At 50.4% G+C, this 14,986-nt stretch overlaps 1 protein-coding gene across 1 annotated transcript in view; it reads right to left on the reverse strand.

Annotated features, from left to right (window-relative positions):
• Positions 1-14,432, reverse strand: part of LOC143964279 (uncharacterized) — a 42,688-nt gene extending 28,256 nt beyond the window's left edge. The window contains exons 1-4 of the mRNA XM_077473982.1: positions 14,272-14,432; positions 13,847-13,927; positions 11,635-11,736; positions 8,437-8,478 (exon numbers count right to left, since the gene is read on the reverse strand). Coding sequence (XP_077330108.1) covers positions 8,437-8,478; positions 11,635-11,736; positions 13,847-13,927; positions 14,272-14,335 — 289 coding nt within the window. The 5' untranslated portion in view covers positions 14,336-14,432. The remainder of the gene's footprint in view (positions 1-8,436; positions 8,479-11,634; positions 11,737-13,846; positions 13,928-14,271) is intronic.
• Between the last annotated feature and the right edge of the window lie 554 nt (positions 14,433-14,986).

Raw genomic sequence — 14,986 nt, forward strand, 5'->3', positions numbered from 1 at the left:
GTTACATTTTGGAGGCAGAGGTCAGAAAGGTATGTTCAGGCACTTTTTTGTGGGCACTGGTAGAAATTGGGGAACTTGATTTTTAGGGCACAATTTATAGGATACCTGGATTTTTTTGGGGGACACATTACCAAATTGTTGGGCTACAGGAACTGTTGGAACATATGCCACCTAAGCTGAAACGTTGCAACCCTTTTGCACTGAGCGACATCCTTATTTTTAAGCTCAACCCCTCTATGCAGGGCTGAATTCTTCTTCTGAGCTCAACTCTTCTCCATAGGACTGCACCCTTCTCCAGAGCTAAACACTTCTCCATAGGGCTTCCTCCTTCTGAACTCAACCCTTCTCCACAGGGCTTCCACCTTCTTCTGAGCTCAACCCTTCTCCACAGGTCTGTATACTTATTCTGAGTCTAACCTTTCTCCACAGGTCTGCATACTTCTTCTGAGTTCAACAATTCTCCTTAAAGTAACATCCTTCTTTTGAGCTCAACCCTTTTCCAGAGCTTCATCCTTTTTGTGAGGTCAACCCTTCTCCATAAGGCTGCATCCTTTTTCTGAGCTCAACTATTCTATATAGGACTGCAGCCTTCTTCGGAGCTAAACACTTCTACATAGGGCTTCCTCCTTCTTCTGAGCTCAGTCCTTCTCCACAGGGCTTCCTTCTCCAGAGAGGACCAGAGCGGGACGGACCACGGGGAAGGATAGAGGAGGGCCGGGCATGACCGTGTGTCTAGTGACACATGAAGGGATGGGATTTAGAAGGTAGAGGCGGGGCCGAATGAAGGGGAGTGGCCATTTAAATGAAGGGGGCGGAGCCGGAACGGAGGAAGGAGGAAGACACGAGGAGGCAGTTTTTTCACTGCTCCTCGTTTTTCATGCGGCCATGGCGGACGTGGAGGCGCTACTGGAGAGGCTTCGAGCGGCGGTTTCGTCCCGGGGACCAGACTGGCTGCATCGGCAGGTGGCGGCGGCGTTGGACGGGTCCGTGGACCAGGAGGAGCGGCCGGAAGGCTCGGACGGCGGCAGACCGGCGGCACGTGGGCAGATCTCCAGGCCGCCGACAAGGTACTCGCCTGGGGGGGGGCCTGCAAGACTGTCCAGGAGCCCACGGGGGGAGCACTCCTCCCCCCCAGCTAAGAGGAGTCAGCCACTGCATTTTGAGGGGTTTGGGCGGCCTGCACGCCGCGGACATGCGGGAGGGGGCGGGGCCACGGACTTACATGGCGGGTCTTTGCCAGGCCCGAGCGGGACCATATCCCACGTTGGATTGGATGCTGCAGCCCTGCAGGGGCCGGGGGGGCTTCCAGACGGAGGGTCAGGCGCCCTGCGGCTGCCGGAAGGGTGGCCGTCAGCAAGGGGGCTTCCCGGCCGGTCTCCCCCGGCCGCTCTACACGTAGCGGGGGAGGCGGACGGCAGGACCCCCCGCACGGCTCGTGTACATGGATGCACGGCCGCGGATGTCCGAGGCGGGACCGGAGTTACCCCGCCAGCAGCCCTGCGGGAGACGAGGGGGGCGGGAAAACGGGCTCCTCATGGCACGGCCAGGAAGGGTGCTTTTGCGGCCAGGGGTCCACCATTGACGGTCCCCCCCGGCATCCCTGCACGGGTCGCGGGGGGCTGACGGAAGGATAAGCGCTGGGCCAGCCGCTGTGGGCCGAGCGGGTGGGGGTAGGGCCAGTCCAGAGGGGGGGAGAAGACTGTCAAGTGACCAGGTGCGGGCATCACGGAGCAGGAGCGGTGCCCGGATCGGCCCGCCTGCCAGCAGAGCCAAGAGACAGCCGGTCCCACTGGACAGCGGGGGGGCAGTTGACGGTCAGCACGGGGCATGGAGCAGCCCGCCATCCAGGGGCCCCTCGCCAGGGGGGTCGCCGTGTGCAGAGGACTTGGCCGGTGCGAGCAGTTTGGAGGGGGAGCTGTCTGAGGAGGAGGAGGTGCCCAGTTGACCGATCACGTCCAGGGAGGTCCGACCAGCGGCTGTGGGGAGACCGCCCAGTCAGCCCGGTAAGTCGAACGACAATGTTATTTTCACTACTGCTTTGAGGGGTTTGTTGGATTCTGTGTCGGTGGGGGGGGAGTGACGGGGACTCCCGCGCCGCCGCTGGCTACCTCTGGCCAGACGCGGGGCGGGAGTGTGCCCGACGGGATGGCGGGGGGTCAGATGCACGAACTGTTGGAGGGTTTACGGTTTCTGGTGGGCCGTTTTGCTGGTAGCCCGGTTCTGGATCCCGTGGTGGGGCGAGGTGTCGAATGCGTGGAACAGGCCGGCGGTGCGACTACTGGGGTCGCTGACGGGGTGCTCAGTGAGGGGTCGGGGGCGATTCCCGCGGGCAGTCAGGCGCCGGGTGTTTCGGAAAAGGTGAGTACGGCAGATTCGCCAAGCACGGAGAAGACGGCGAGGTCGGACATTGTGAGGATCGCAGATGCGGCTCGGTGCGAGGTATATGTATGCTTCGAGGGACCATTGGGGGCGCATTTAAAACAGGAGGTGAGGGACAAAATCTGGAAGGGGGAGTATGTGGAGATTTTCTCCCTTTTGCCCCTGGAGAAGTTCAACCTGGATAGGGTTAAGCCTGATGATACGAAGAAGGAGGATGAAGAGAAGCGTCGGTACCGTTTAATCCCGCGCATGTTTGCTAACTGGCTACAAGCGTTCGCTATTTTGGCAAGCGTCATCGGGGAAAAGAACCCAGAACACTGTTCGGCCTTATTTTGTTACATGGACGCGGTTGGGGAGGCCTATAGGGTTTATGGTGGCACGGCGTGGCTTCGCTACGACAAGCAGTTCCGTCAACGCAGGGCGGTGCGACCTGCCTTGCGTTGGGACCACAAGGACATTAGCCTCTGGATGAGGCTAATGGCGTCGGCAAGGACCCCTGATCGGCCATTTCAAGGGGGGGCCGGGAGTAGCCACTCTTCGGGATTGTCGGCCGGAAAAAAATGGGGAGTGTGCTGGCAGTTCAACGAGGGCTCCTGCAAGTTTGGTGGTGCCTGCAAGTTCAAACACGAGTGTTTGGGCTGCGGGGGAGGACACGCACTCGCGCGGTGTTTTAAAAAGGGAAAACGTGCCGGAGAGGATGGTTCCTTTCCTAAATAGGTACCCGGGTAGGGCGGCAGCGGGGTTGCTCTACGCCGGTTTTCGGCATGGGTTTAGGATCCCGTGTGCGTTGACGGTGGTGCCACCGCTGGCGAAGAATTTGAAGTCGGCTTTGGAGCACCCGGCGGTGGTTTCTGAGAAGCTGGCTAAGGAGGGGGCCTTGGGGAGGATGGCGGGGCCTTTTGCGACGAGACCGTTAGCCGAGTTGGTGGTGTCGCTGTTGGGTGTGGTTCCCAAAAAGGAGCCTCACAAGTTTCGGTTGATTCACCACTTGTCATTCCCGAAGGGGGGGTCGGTGAATGATTTCATCGACCCGGAGGCTTGTACGATGTTGTATACGTCGTTTGATGCGGCGGTCCGCTGGGTGAGGCGATACGGTCGTGGGGCGTTGATGGCAAAGTCTGACGTGGAATCTGCGTTTCGACTTTTGTCGGTTCACCCGGATAGTTTTCATTTGCTGGGTTGTTGTTGGCACGACCGGTTTTATGTAGATAGATGTTTACCGATGGGTTGTTCCATTTCCTGCGCGATGTTTGAGGCGTTTAGCTCCTTTTTAGAGTGGGTGGTTCGGGACGTGGCAGGTGTTGACTCCGTCATCCACTACTTGGATGATTTTCTCTGTGTGGGCTCTCCTTCTTCCAATGTGTGTGCCATTTTGCTGTCCACGTTGCAGCACATTGCGGAGAGATTTCGGGTGCCTTTGGCAGCTGATAAGACGGAGGGCCCGCGTACGGAGCTGAGCTTTTTAGGCATAGTGATTGACTCCATGGCGATGGAGTGCAGATTGCCGGAGGGGAAGCTCAGGGACTTGCAGAGGGAAATTCGGGAGATTCATGGTTGTAAGAAGGTTCGGTTGCGTGCGTTGCAATCATTGTTAGGAAAATTTAATTTTGCGTGTAGGATCACTCCCATGGGGAGGATATTTTGTCGCAGGCTGTCGGCGGCCACGGCCGGGGTGCGGTCGCCTACACACTTCATCAGATTGACTAGGGAGCATAGGGAAGACCTTTTGGTGTGGTATCGATTCCTGACCGAGTACAATGGCAAGTCAGTGTGGATGTCGGGCCCGGTGAGTAACTTCGACGTGGAATTGGTTACTGACGCCGCGGGATCCACAGGATACGGAGCATTCTTTCAAGGTCACTGGAGCGCAGAGCCGTGGCCGCGATCTTGGGTGGAGGCGGGTTTCCTTAAGAATTTGGTGCTGCTGGAACTTTTTCCGGTGGTGCTGGCCTTGGAACTGTGGGGGCAGGCTTGCCGGAACTTGAAATTGCGGCTTAATTGCGATAATATGGGGGTTGTGCAGGTGATCAACGGCATGTCGGCGTCTTCACAACCCGTCATACGGCTGATGCGGCAGTTGGTGTTGAGCTGCTTGCAGTTGAACATTTTGCTTTATGCTGTGCATATCCCGGGGTTGATAATGCCCTGGCTGATTCTTTGTCTCGGTTCCAGTGGGACAGGTTCAGGACTCTGGCGCCGGACGCGAAGGAGGAGGGAGTCCCCTGCCCGGGCTGGATTTGGGAGTTGGCATTGGAATCGCCGCAGGATGGATCCGGCGGTCCGTAAGTGCGGCCACATGGTCGGCTTATACTAAGGTATGGTTGGAATGGCTGGCTTTGGTCCGGGAGGCGGAGGTCGGGGGTGAGGAGCGTGAGCTGAGGCTTTTGGTGTTGTATTGGGTGACCAGGAACATGGAGGAGGGGAAGTCGGTTTCATCCATAAATAGGAAATTGACAGGGTTGGCGTTTTGGTTTAAGCTGCGTGGGATGGTGGATTGGACGAAGGATTTTTGGGTGAAACAGGCTGTTAAGGGATATCGGTCGGAGCATAAAAGTCAGGATGCGAGGCGGCCTATTACTTTCGTGAATCTTTTGGCGTTGTGCGCACAATTGGGATCGGTATGTTCATCGCGCTTTGAAGGGTTGTTGTTTTTGGCGGCTTTTTCGCTGGCGTTTTTTGGGGCTTTCAGGATCGGGGAATTGGTGAGCCCTTCCAAGGCGGTCGGGGGTGGTTTGTTGGCTCAGGATGTAGCAGTGTTCAGCGATAAAGTATCGGTGCTGTTGAGGAGGTTGAAAACGGACCAACGAGGTGTGGGGGTTCGTCTGTCGTTGTATGCGTTGCCGGGCTGTGTGGCATGCCCTGTTCGGGCAGTTGGAAGTTTTGTTCGGGAAAGGCCGGCAGGGGGTGGTCCTTTATTGGTTCATGCGGATGGGTCTTTCTTATCGAAATACCAGTTTGTGGCGGTACTGCGAAAATGCTTGCAAGGGTTGGGCTTGGATGGTGCAGCATACGCTTCCCACTCCTTCCGTATCGGGGCGGCCACGGAGGCCGCCAGACGCGGGTTGGATGAAGCGGACGTGCGGAGGTTGGGGAGGTGGGAATCCAACCGATTCCGTACTTATGTTAGACCGCAGTTGGTTTGTGAATAAAAAAAAAAAAAAAAGGGGTTTTTGTACAATGGTTGGTGAGTGATTGCTATGTTCTGTTCTGTTGTTTCAGATGGAGGGCCTCCGCGCCTCGTCTGAATCCTGGGGCATTCGTATGTGTGCTGGGGCGCCAGGAGAGGGGATGTCAGACCAGGTGGGAGACAGTTGGTGATCTCCGGGCGGGAGGCGACCATCTGGTGGCTGGGTAGGCCGGGTATGATGTGGGGCAGGGTGGTCCCAGAAGTGGAAAGATATGTTGGTTTGGACAGGCCGCCGGATGTGTTGGTCGTGCATGCAGGAGGTAACGACCTGGGTGTCCGAACGGTCAGGGACCTGATCGCGGATATCAAGGCGGACCTGGTATACCTGCGCACAGCTTTCCCGGACACGTTGCTGCTGTGGTCGGACATGGTGGCGCGGACGACTTGGCGCATGGCCCGGTCTGTGTACAGACTCAATAAGGCACGGATTAGAGTCAATAAGGTGGTAGGGAGGTTTTTGGCGAAAGAAGGGGGGATGGTGATTCGCCATAGAGAATTAGAGATCAACGTTGGCCTTTATTTAAGGAAGGATGGGGTCCATCTCACGGATGTGGGCATTGACCTTTGGTCTTTGGGGCTTCAGGAGGGCATTCAGGCGGCCCTGCGGGTGTGGAGGTGCCATCAAGGATGAGGTTTCACCCTTTCAGGCTGTGGCGGTAGTTATTTATTGGTCAGTGACGGTAGCAGTTATAGAGGTGGAAAAAGTGGGTGGGGGGCTCGTCGGTAGATGGCCCCTCCGGTGTGTACATCAAAAGTTTTGATGAATACTGGTGTTGTTGCACTGCGGGAACGTTGGTTGTCTCTGAGCGGTACAGCTGGAGGCCTATGAGGTTATGGAAAAAGTCCCGCAGTGCCCCCTGGGTGTATATAGATATATATGAATATATATATTTATAGGTATATGGTAAGAAGGAGTTTAGCTCCGTCACTGACCAATCAATCTGGTGAAACATGTTGTTTCTTGGTTATATGTGTTAATATGTTATTTAATGTTATTTATTATTAAAGTAATTTGGAGTTTTATTTTGGTTGGTTTAATAAAGGCTGTTGTGGCCAGTTTACTCCACGAGAACTGTGTGGTCTATTATTAAAGGAAAAGGGGTAGGAGTAAAGGGGCTATTTCAGCAGAGAGTGTATATCTGGGCTACACGGGTCAAGAGAGGACCGGAGCGGGATGGACCATGGGGAAGGATAGAGGAGGGCTGGGCATGACCGTGTGTCTAGTGACACACGAAGGGGTGGGATTTAGAAGGTAGAGGCGGGGCCGAAGGAAGGGGAGCGGCCATTTAAATGAAGGGGGCAGAGCCGGAACGGGCAGTGCGGAAGGAGGAAGACACGAGGAGGCAGTTTTTCCCACCCACCCTCCCTTTATAGGTTGTTTTTACTGTAGGCTGTGTTAATGTTTGTTTGTCATTGCAGGTTCGGGAGCAGGGGTCGTCATGACAGCTGGGGTTGGCGGTAGTTATTTATTGGTCACTGACGGTAGCAGTTATAGAGGTGGAAAAAGTGGGTGGGGGGCTCGTCGGTAGATGGCCCCTTCGGTGTGTACATCAAAAGTTTTGATGAATACTGGTGTTGTTGTACTGCGGGAACGGTGGTTGTCTCTGAGCGGTACAGCTGGAGGCCTATGAGGTTATGGAAAAAGTCCCGCAGTGCCCCCTGGGTGTATATAGATATATATGAATATATATATATTTATAGGTATATGGTAAGAAGGAGTTTAGCTCCGTCACTGACCAATCAATCTGGTGAAACATGTTGTTTCTTGGTTATATGTGTTAATATGTTATTTAATGTTATTTATTATTAAAGTAATTTGGAGTTTTATTTTGGTTGGTTTAATAAAGGCTGTTGTGGCCAGTTTACTCCACGAGAACTGTGTGGTCTATTATTAAGGGAAAAGGGCTAGGAGTAAAGGGGCTATTTCAGCAGAGAGTGTATATCTGGGCTACACGGGTCATGAGCTCAACCTTTCTCCACAGGTCTGCAACCTTCTGAGCTCAACCCTTCTGCCCTTTCTTTGTGCACTGGTACAAATCATTTGATTGAGGGGGGATCATGGTGTGGGGTTGTTTTTCAGGGGTTGGGCTTGGCCCCTTAGTTTCAATGAAGGTAACGCTTAAGGTGTCAGCATATCAAGACATTTTGGACAATTTCATCCTCCCAACTTTGTGGGAACAGTTTGGGGATGGCTCCAACATGACTGCGCATCAGTGCACAAAGCAAGGTCCATAAAGACGTGGATGGGAGAGTTTGGGATGGAGGAAACTGACTGGCCTGCACAGAGTCTTGACCTCAACCCAACAGAACACTTTTTCGGAGACTGAGAGCCAGGCCTTCTAGTCCACCATCAGTGCCTGACCTCACAAATGTGCTTCTGGAAGAATGGTCAAACATTCCCATAGACACTCTCCTAAACCTTGTGGACAGCCTGAAGAGTTGAAGCTGTTATATCTGCAAAGGGTGGGCCAACTCAATATTAAACCCTACAGACTAAGACTGGGATGCCATTAAAGTTCATGTGCGTGTAAAGGCAGGCAGAGAACTTACTGACCACGGCAGATAGATAGTAATGAATGGGCTACAAATCTGCCCCACGCAGTCTACATTCCGTTGTGATTTAGGTGTGAACCGACTCCAAATCTAGTTATGATGTCTCATATTACAGTAGGACCAACAAAGCACTAGTACCATCCAGTGTAGCAATGATAAAGACCTTTAACACCCTATTATATTAGCCATAAGCTTGATGACTGAAAAAGTTTATTAACAACTGAACTTAATCTTCTGCCAAAACCTTTACCTGCATTAAACCTAGAAATAATTTCTAGAAGTTGCCAGATACCAATAAAAGCTCCTTCTCCACCTACCAGAGTCCCTCAGATCTGATTGCTCCTCAGCCATGTTCACATCTGGTCAGGAAGAAAAAAATAATAATTATAGGAAAGTTGATCCAATAACAGAGAAGGTACCCATCCAAACTTATCTTATTTTTGAGTTGTGGATTCAGGTCCGATTCAACTTCAATCCAGACTTCTGAAATTTCAACCCATTTTGGATTCTCATCTCATTTGTGGCATTAAAAAAAAAATTGCACCAACCCATCTAGTTTAGTATTAAATCATAGAATTCAAGTTTTTCCATTAAAAATGTTCTACTAATGCTACAGTGAGCAACTGCTGTAGTAACAGTTTGGTGAAGACCATGTATGGTTTCAGCAATACTGTGTACAAAGCCAGCACCATAAAGACATGGTTTGACCAGCTTGGCGTGTAGGATCTAAAGTGTTTTGGGCAGAGCCCTGACCTCAACCCTACTGAATACCTTTGGGATAAATTGGAATGTTGATTTTGAGCCAGGTTTTCTCATCCAACATCAGTATCTGACCTCACAAATGCTCTTTGGCTCATTGGACACAAATTCCCAGACACACTACAAATTTTCGAGGGAAGTCTTCTCGGAAGAGTGGAGCCAGCTCCATAAAGACGTGGTTTGACCAGTTTGAAGAAACTGGAGTGTCTTGCACGTTTCCCTGACCTCAACCTTAAAGCGGAGGTCCACCCTAAAGTGGACCTTCCGCTCATTGGAACCCTCCCCCCCCTCCGGCGCCACAATTGGCACCTTTCAGGGGGGAGGGGGGTGCAGGTACCTGTACAGTACAGGTATCTGCACCCACTTCCGGCGTAGATTCTGCAGAAGGTACGCCCCTTTCCGCAGAATCAACGCCCCTTTCCGAAGGTCCCCCGCTGACTGCTGGGAAACACACGGATCCCAGAGGCAGCGGGGACCATCCTTATTGCGCAGCGCGACTCGCGCATGCGCAGTAGGGAACCGGGAAATGAAGCAGAAAGGCTCCACTTCCTGATTCCCATACCCAAGATGGCGGCGGCAGCACCCGAGAGACGATCGAGAGATCGGCTTCGGGTCCCGACATCGCGGGCGCGCTGGACAGGTAAGTGTCACTACTTTAAAAGTCAGCAGCTGCAGTATTTGTAGCTGCTGGCTTTTAAAAAAAAAAACGGCGGACTCCCGGCGGACTCCCGCTTTAATGCATACCTTTGCAATGAATTGAAACATTTAATGTGAGCTAGGTCTTCTCACCCAACATCAGTACCTGACTTTACAAATGGGTCCAAATTCTCACAGACACCCTCCAAAATCTTGAGCATGGTCTTTCCAGAAGAGTGAAATCTATTGAAAAGTGGCAGAACTCATTATTAACAATTATGGTTTTGGAATGGGATGTCCAACAAGCTCATATACACTATATTGTCAAAGTATTGGGACGCCAGCATTTACACACACATAAACTTTAATGACATCCCAGTCTTAGTTCATACTGTTCATAATTGAGTTGGCCCACCCTTTGCATTTATAACAGCTTCAACTCTTCTGTGAAGGCCGTCCACAAGGTTTAGGAAATGTGTCTATGGGAATGTTTGACCATTCTTCCAGAAGAGCATTTGTGAGGTCAGGCAATGATGTTGGACGAGAAGGCCTGACTCACAGTCTCTACTCTAATTGAGCCCAAAGGTGTTTTATCAGGTTGAGGTCAAGTTCCTCCACCCCAAACTCGCTCCTCCATGTCTTCATGTATGGACCTTGCTTTGTGCACTGGTGCACAGTCATGTTGGAACAGGAAGGGGCCATCCCCAAACTGTTCCCACAAAGTTGGGATCATTAAATTGTCCAAAATGTGTTGGTATGCTGACGCTTTTAGGCTGGGTTTGCACATTCTCTGCATCCAATTCGCAATATCAGCTAATTTTGACCGGCTCTCTATGGAGCCGGTTCAGATATCTCTGCAGTGGGTCCGGTGGGATTTGCACGAAAATGCTGTGCGTCTTTTGATCCCTTTCAGGTTCGAATTTGGCAAAAAATTTGGGTTGAAATCGGACCTGAAATGGTGAAGCAGGACACACCGGACACCTGGTGTGAACCGCATGTTGCTCATATGTGAACCAAGCCTAATGCCCTGTACACACGATCGGACATTCCGACAACAAAATCCATCGGATTTTTTCCGACGGATGTTGGCTCAAACTTGCATACACACGGTCACACAAAGTTGGTTGGAAATTCCGAACGTCAAGAACGCGGTGACGTACAACACGTACAAACGAGCCGAGAAAAATGAAATTCAATAGCCAGTGCTGTTCTTCTGCTTGATTCCGAGCATGCGTGGCACTTTGTGCGTCGGAATTGTGTACACACGATTGGAATTTGTGTGAACAGATTTTGTTGTCGGAAAATGTTAGATCCAGCTCTCAAACTTTGTGTGTCGGAAATTCCGGTGGGAAAGGTCTGATGGAGCCCACACACGGTCGGAATTTCCGACAACAAGCTCCAATCACACATTTTCCATCGGAAAGTCCGATCGCGTGTAGCGGGCATTAGGGTTCCCTTCACTGGAAGTAAGGGGCCAAGCCCAACCCCCGAAACACAATCCCACACCATAATTCCCCCTCCACCAAATGATTTGGAGGGGTGGCCCAATACTTTTGGCAATATAGTGTGGATGAGTGAGTTTGGGGTGGAGGAACTTGACTGGCCTGCACAGAGTCAACCCAATTTTTGAGTATTTTTGGGGTATTTTGTGGGTACTTTTAGAGCGAAGACTGCAAGCCAGGTCTCCTCGTCCACTATCAGTGCCCTGACCTCACAAATGGGCTTCTGGAAGAATGGTCACACATTCCCATAGACACACTCCTAAACCTTGTGGACGGCCTTCCCAGGAGAATTAAAACTGTAAAGGGCGGAGCCAACTCAATATTGAACCCTATGGACTAAGACTGGGATGCCGTTAAAGTTCATGTGCGTATAAAGGCAGGTGTTCCAATACTTTTGGCAATATAGTGTAGGTGCGAGGGTCAGGGGTCTAAAGACTGTTGGCCATGTATTGTGAGCTCATGCTCTGCCAATCTGAGGTCAAAAGGGGCTGAAAATCAAAATTCTCATGATAAACCTTTCACTATTTTTTTTATAAAAATATAGACGAAAATAACGTTTTTAACTGTAGCAGTAATACTCAGTAATACTCACTATAGCAGTGTACCAGTAATACTCACAGGAGATAAACAGGAAAACTGTGACGACACCCAGAGCCAGGAACAGGAAGATGAGAAGGACCACCAGGATCAGTAGGAGCCACATTTTAGTATTCATGGCAGCTGAAATAATTATAGACAGACACTTGTGAACAAGCCTGCAGCCATCAACTCTTATAGGAAATCCTCATCCATACACAAAGCCATTCCAACACAATCCTAAACAATGTGGTTAGCTATTCCGAGCATCAGTGGTGGCCTGTGCACTGTGGGCGGGAGGGGGTGGTACTTTTTGAAGCACCTGATTAGAGCCAGAGGCTCTAATAGGCTTCAAAATAGGGTGGGCTCGGGGTGCAGAAAGTGCAACCTGATCCCACCCAATTGTGTGACCATAGCAAATTCATTTTCACTATTTTCACACTAACCTTCCTCCCCACCAATCAGGAGGCAGGGCGACAGACCTGTTTCCTGATTGGCCAAAGCACCAGGCCACCCTATTGGATGCCTGGCGCTTAGGAAGATGAGCGGAGGACTTAGAGACACACACTGGAGTGGAGGTCATGGTATGTGCCACAATGTAAAAGCAGCGAGTGGAGGGGGGTTGGATTGTGCTGCCAGAGCTGCGAGCCGCAAGCCCTGTGAGTGGGGGGGGGGGGGGTGGGTCGGTGGGAACAGTGGCTGCATATGATGGGCAAAACAGTGGCTGTATTTGACGGGCACAAGTGGCTGTGTTTGATGGGCACAATGGCTGCATATGATGGGCACAAGTGGCTGCATTTTATGGACACAAGTGAAAGCATTTGATGGGCACAAGTGGCTTCATATGATGGGCACAAGTGGCTGCATTTGATGGGCACAAGTGGAAGCATTTGATGGGCACAAGTGGCTGCATTTGATGGGCACAAGTGGCTGCATATGGTGGGCACAAGTGGCTGCATGTGATGGGCATAAATGGCTGCATTTGATGGGCACAGTAGCTGCGTTTCATGGGCACAAGTGGCTGCATATGAAGGGGCACAACTGGTGGCATTTGACGGGCACAAGTGGATGCATTTGATGGGAACAAGTGGCTGCATATGATGGGCACAAGTGGCTGAATATGATGGGCACAAGTGGCTGCATTTTACGGGCACAAGTGGCTTCATATGATGGGCACAAGTGGCTGCATTTGATGGGCACAAGTGGCTGCATTTGATGGGCATAAGTGGCTGCATATGGTGGGCACAAGTGGCTGCATGTGATGGGCATAAATGGCTGCAATTGATGGGCACAGTAGCTGCGTTTTATGGGCACAAGTGGCTGCATATGAAGGGGCACAAGTGGCTGCATATGAAGGGGCACAACTGGTGGCATTTGATGGGCACAAGTGGATCTATTTGATGGGCACAAGTGGCTGCATATGATGGGCACAAGTGGCTGCATTTTACGGGCACAAGTGGAAGCATTTGATGAGTACAATTGGCTGCATATGATGGGCACAAGTATCTTCATATGATGGGCACATGTGACTGCATTTTATGGGAACAAGTGGAAGCATTTGATGGGCATAAGTGGCTGCATTTGATGGACACAAGTGGAAGCATTTGATGGGCACAAGTGGCTACATATGGTGGGCACAAGGGGCTGTATATAATGGGCATAAATGGCTGCATTTGATGGGCACAGTAGCTACGTTTGATGGGCACAAATGGCTGCACATGATGGGCACAAGTGGCGGCATTTGATAGGCACAAGTGGCTGCATATGATGGGCACAGTGGCTGCATTTGATGGGCACAATGGCTGGATTTGATGGGCACAGTGAGGCTGCAATTGATGGGAGGGGGGTTCAGTATTTTTCAGTTTGTTTTTGCCCCCCAAAAAATGTTGAGCACCAGCCGCCACTGCCCAGCATGCCATCCTGTAGCTCTAGTCAATTGCACTGGGTTAATGTGACATTTATATCAGGTGCTGATGAGTTGTTCATATTCCTCCACAACCTTCAAATAAATATCACATTTAGTTATTGGTCTTCATATACCAATAATTGGACCAATAAGAAGCTCTCTTTCATTGGCTTATGTGCTCCAGATAAATAGAGCACATCTTAATAGTTACAAGATTTATAGAGCCAAGACTACAAGATATTGGTGTTAGTAAAAGGTAAATGTCCTATAAATGGAGGTGTGTGTCCTCCTATGGAGTAGGACCTGGAGTAAAACAGAAGGTTGTCCCTTGTTATAGTAACAACTCACCATTGGCTTTTTCATAGTTCTTTTTTCTCTGTGGACCAGGAACATGCAAAGTGGCATACGCACCTTCCTCGTCAGAGTTCCCTGAGGGCAAACATAGAAAGAGCAACTCCTGGCATTGCGTGCAATCAATATACTTTAAGGTCTTAAAACAGCACGTTTCAATGCATAGTACAATATATGAAAAACGATAAGATAGAAGACGCCTATCTGTATTTTTTGGGCACTCCATCAAAAACCAGGGAGGAAAGAAATATGGAACCCCAAGACTTGCAAATTCATTGAATACGTCATTAAAAATAATTATTTTACTTGCAGACCCCGAATTAGGGTTTACCAAGAAAACCAAGAGATACTAAACTACTGAACACACCGACACATTTCCCATCCCACTCAACACGCCAAAATGGTACATTGTTATATCTTACTCCATTCCATCTCCAGATCTTCGGTATTCCTCATTGTGTGTGGAGAAGGAGCGGGATTTTCCATGCTGGTCTGCGACTTCTCTGGTCTTCTGAGATAAATGTGTGAAGAGGAGCTCACCAAATTCAATTTTGAAAATGACCACAAAAAAGGGGAAGTGTATCCAGTCCTGTAACATAAAAAGGGGAAGTCTACCCAGCATCTCCTCCGGAATCCAATCTATTTCACTTTCCCCCCCCCTCTGTTTCCCCTTTTTTACGTCCAATTTATAAAGCTCTATAAAAATGTATTATTTCATTTTCAAACGTTTTATAGAGTATTGATCCTTTTTTCCTCAACCTCTGTTATTGTATTTGTTATTTTCTACAAGCTGCTATAAAGGAGGACCCAAAGATGATGAGAGTGGTCCCTACTTTGATGATGAGGGACAAGTACCAAGGTGGGCTTAGCTGGGAGTAGTGATTTTAGTAACGTTTAATGTGAAACAAGAATACAAAATTCCTTTAACCACTTACAATACCGGGCACCTTCACCCCCCTACTTGCCCAGGCCAATTTTCAGCTTTCAGTGCCGGCACACTTGAAAATTGCGTAGTCATGCCACGCTGTACCTAAACAACATTTTTATCATTTTTTAGAACATATGGAGCTTCCTTTTGGTGATATTTAATTACCACTGGGGTTTTCATTTTTTGCTAAACAAATTGTTTTTCTTAGT

The sequence above is a fragment of the Lithobates pipiens genome, unplaced genomic scaffold (assembly GCF_037356315.1).
Source record: "Lithobates pipiens isolate NorthernLeopardFrog02 unplaced genomic scaffold, aLitPip1_a1.2 Scaffold_8, whole genome shotgun sequence".
NCBI classification, from domain to species: Eukaryota; Metazoa; Chordata; class Amphibia; order Anura; family Ranidae; genus Lithobates; species Lithobates pipiens.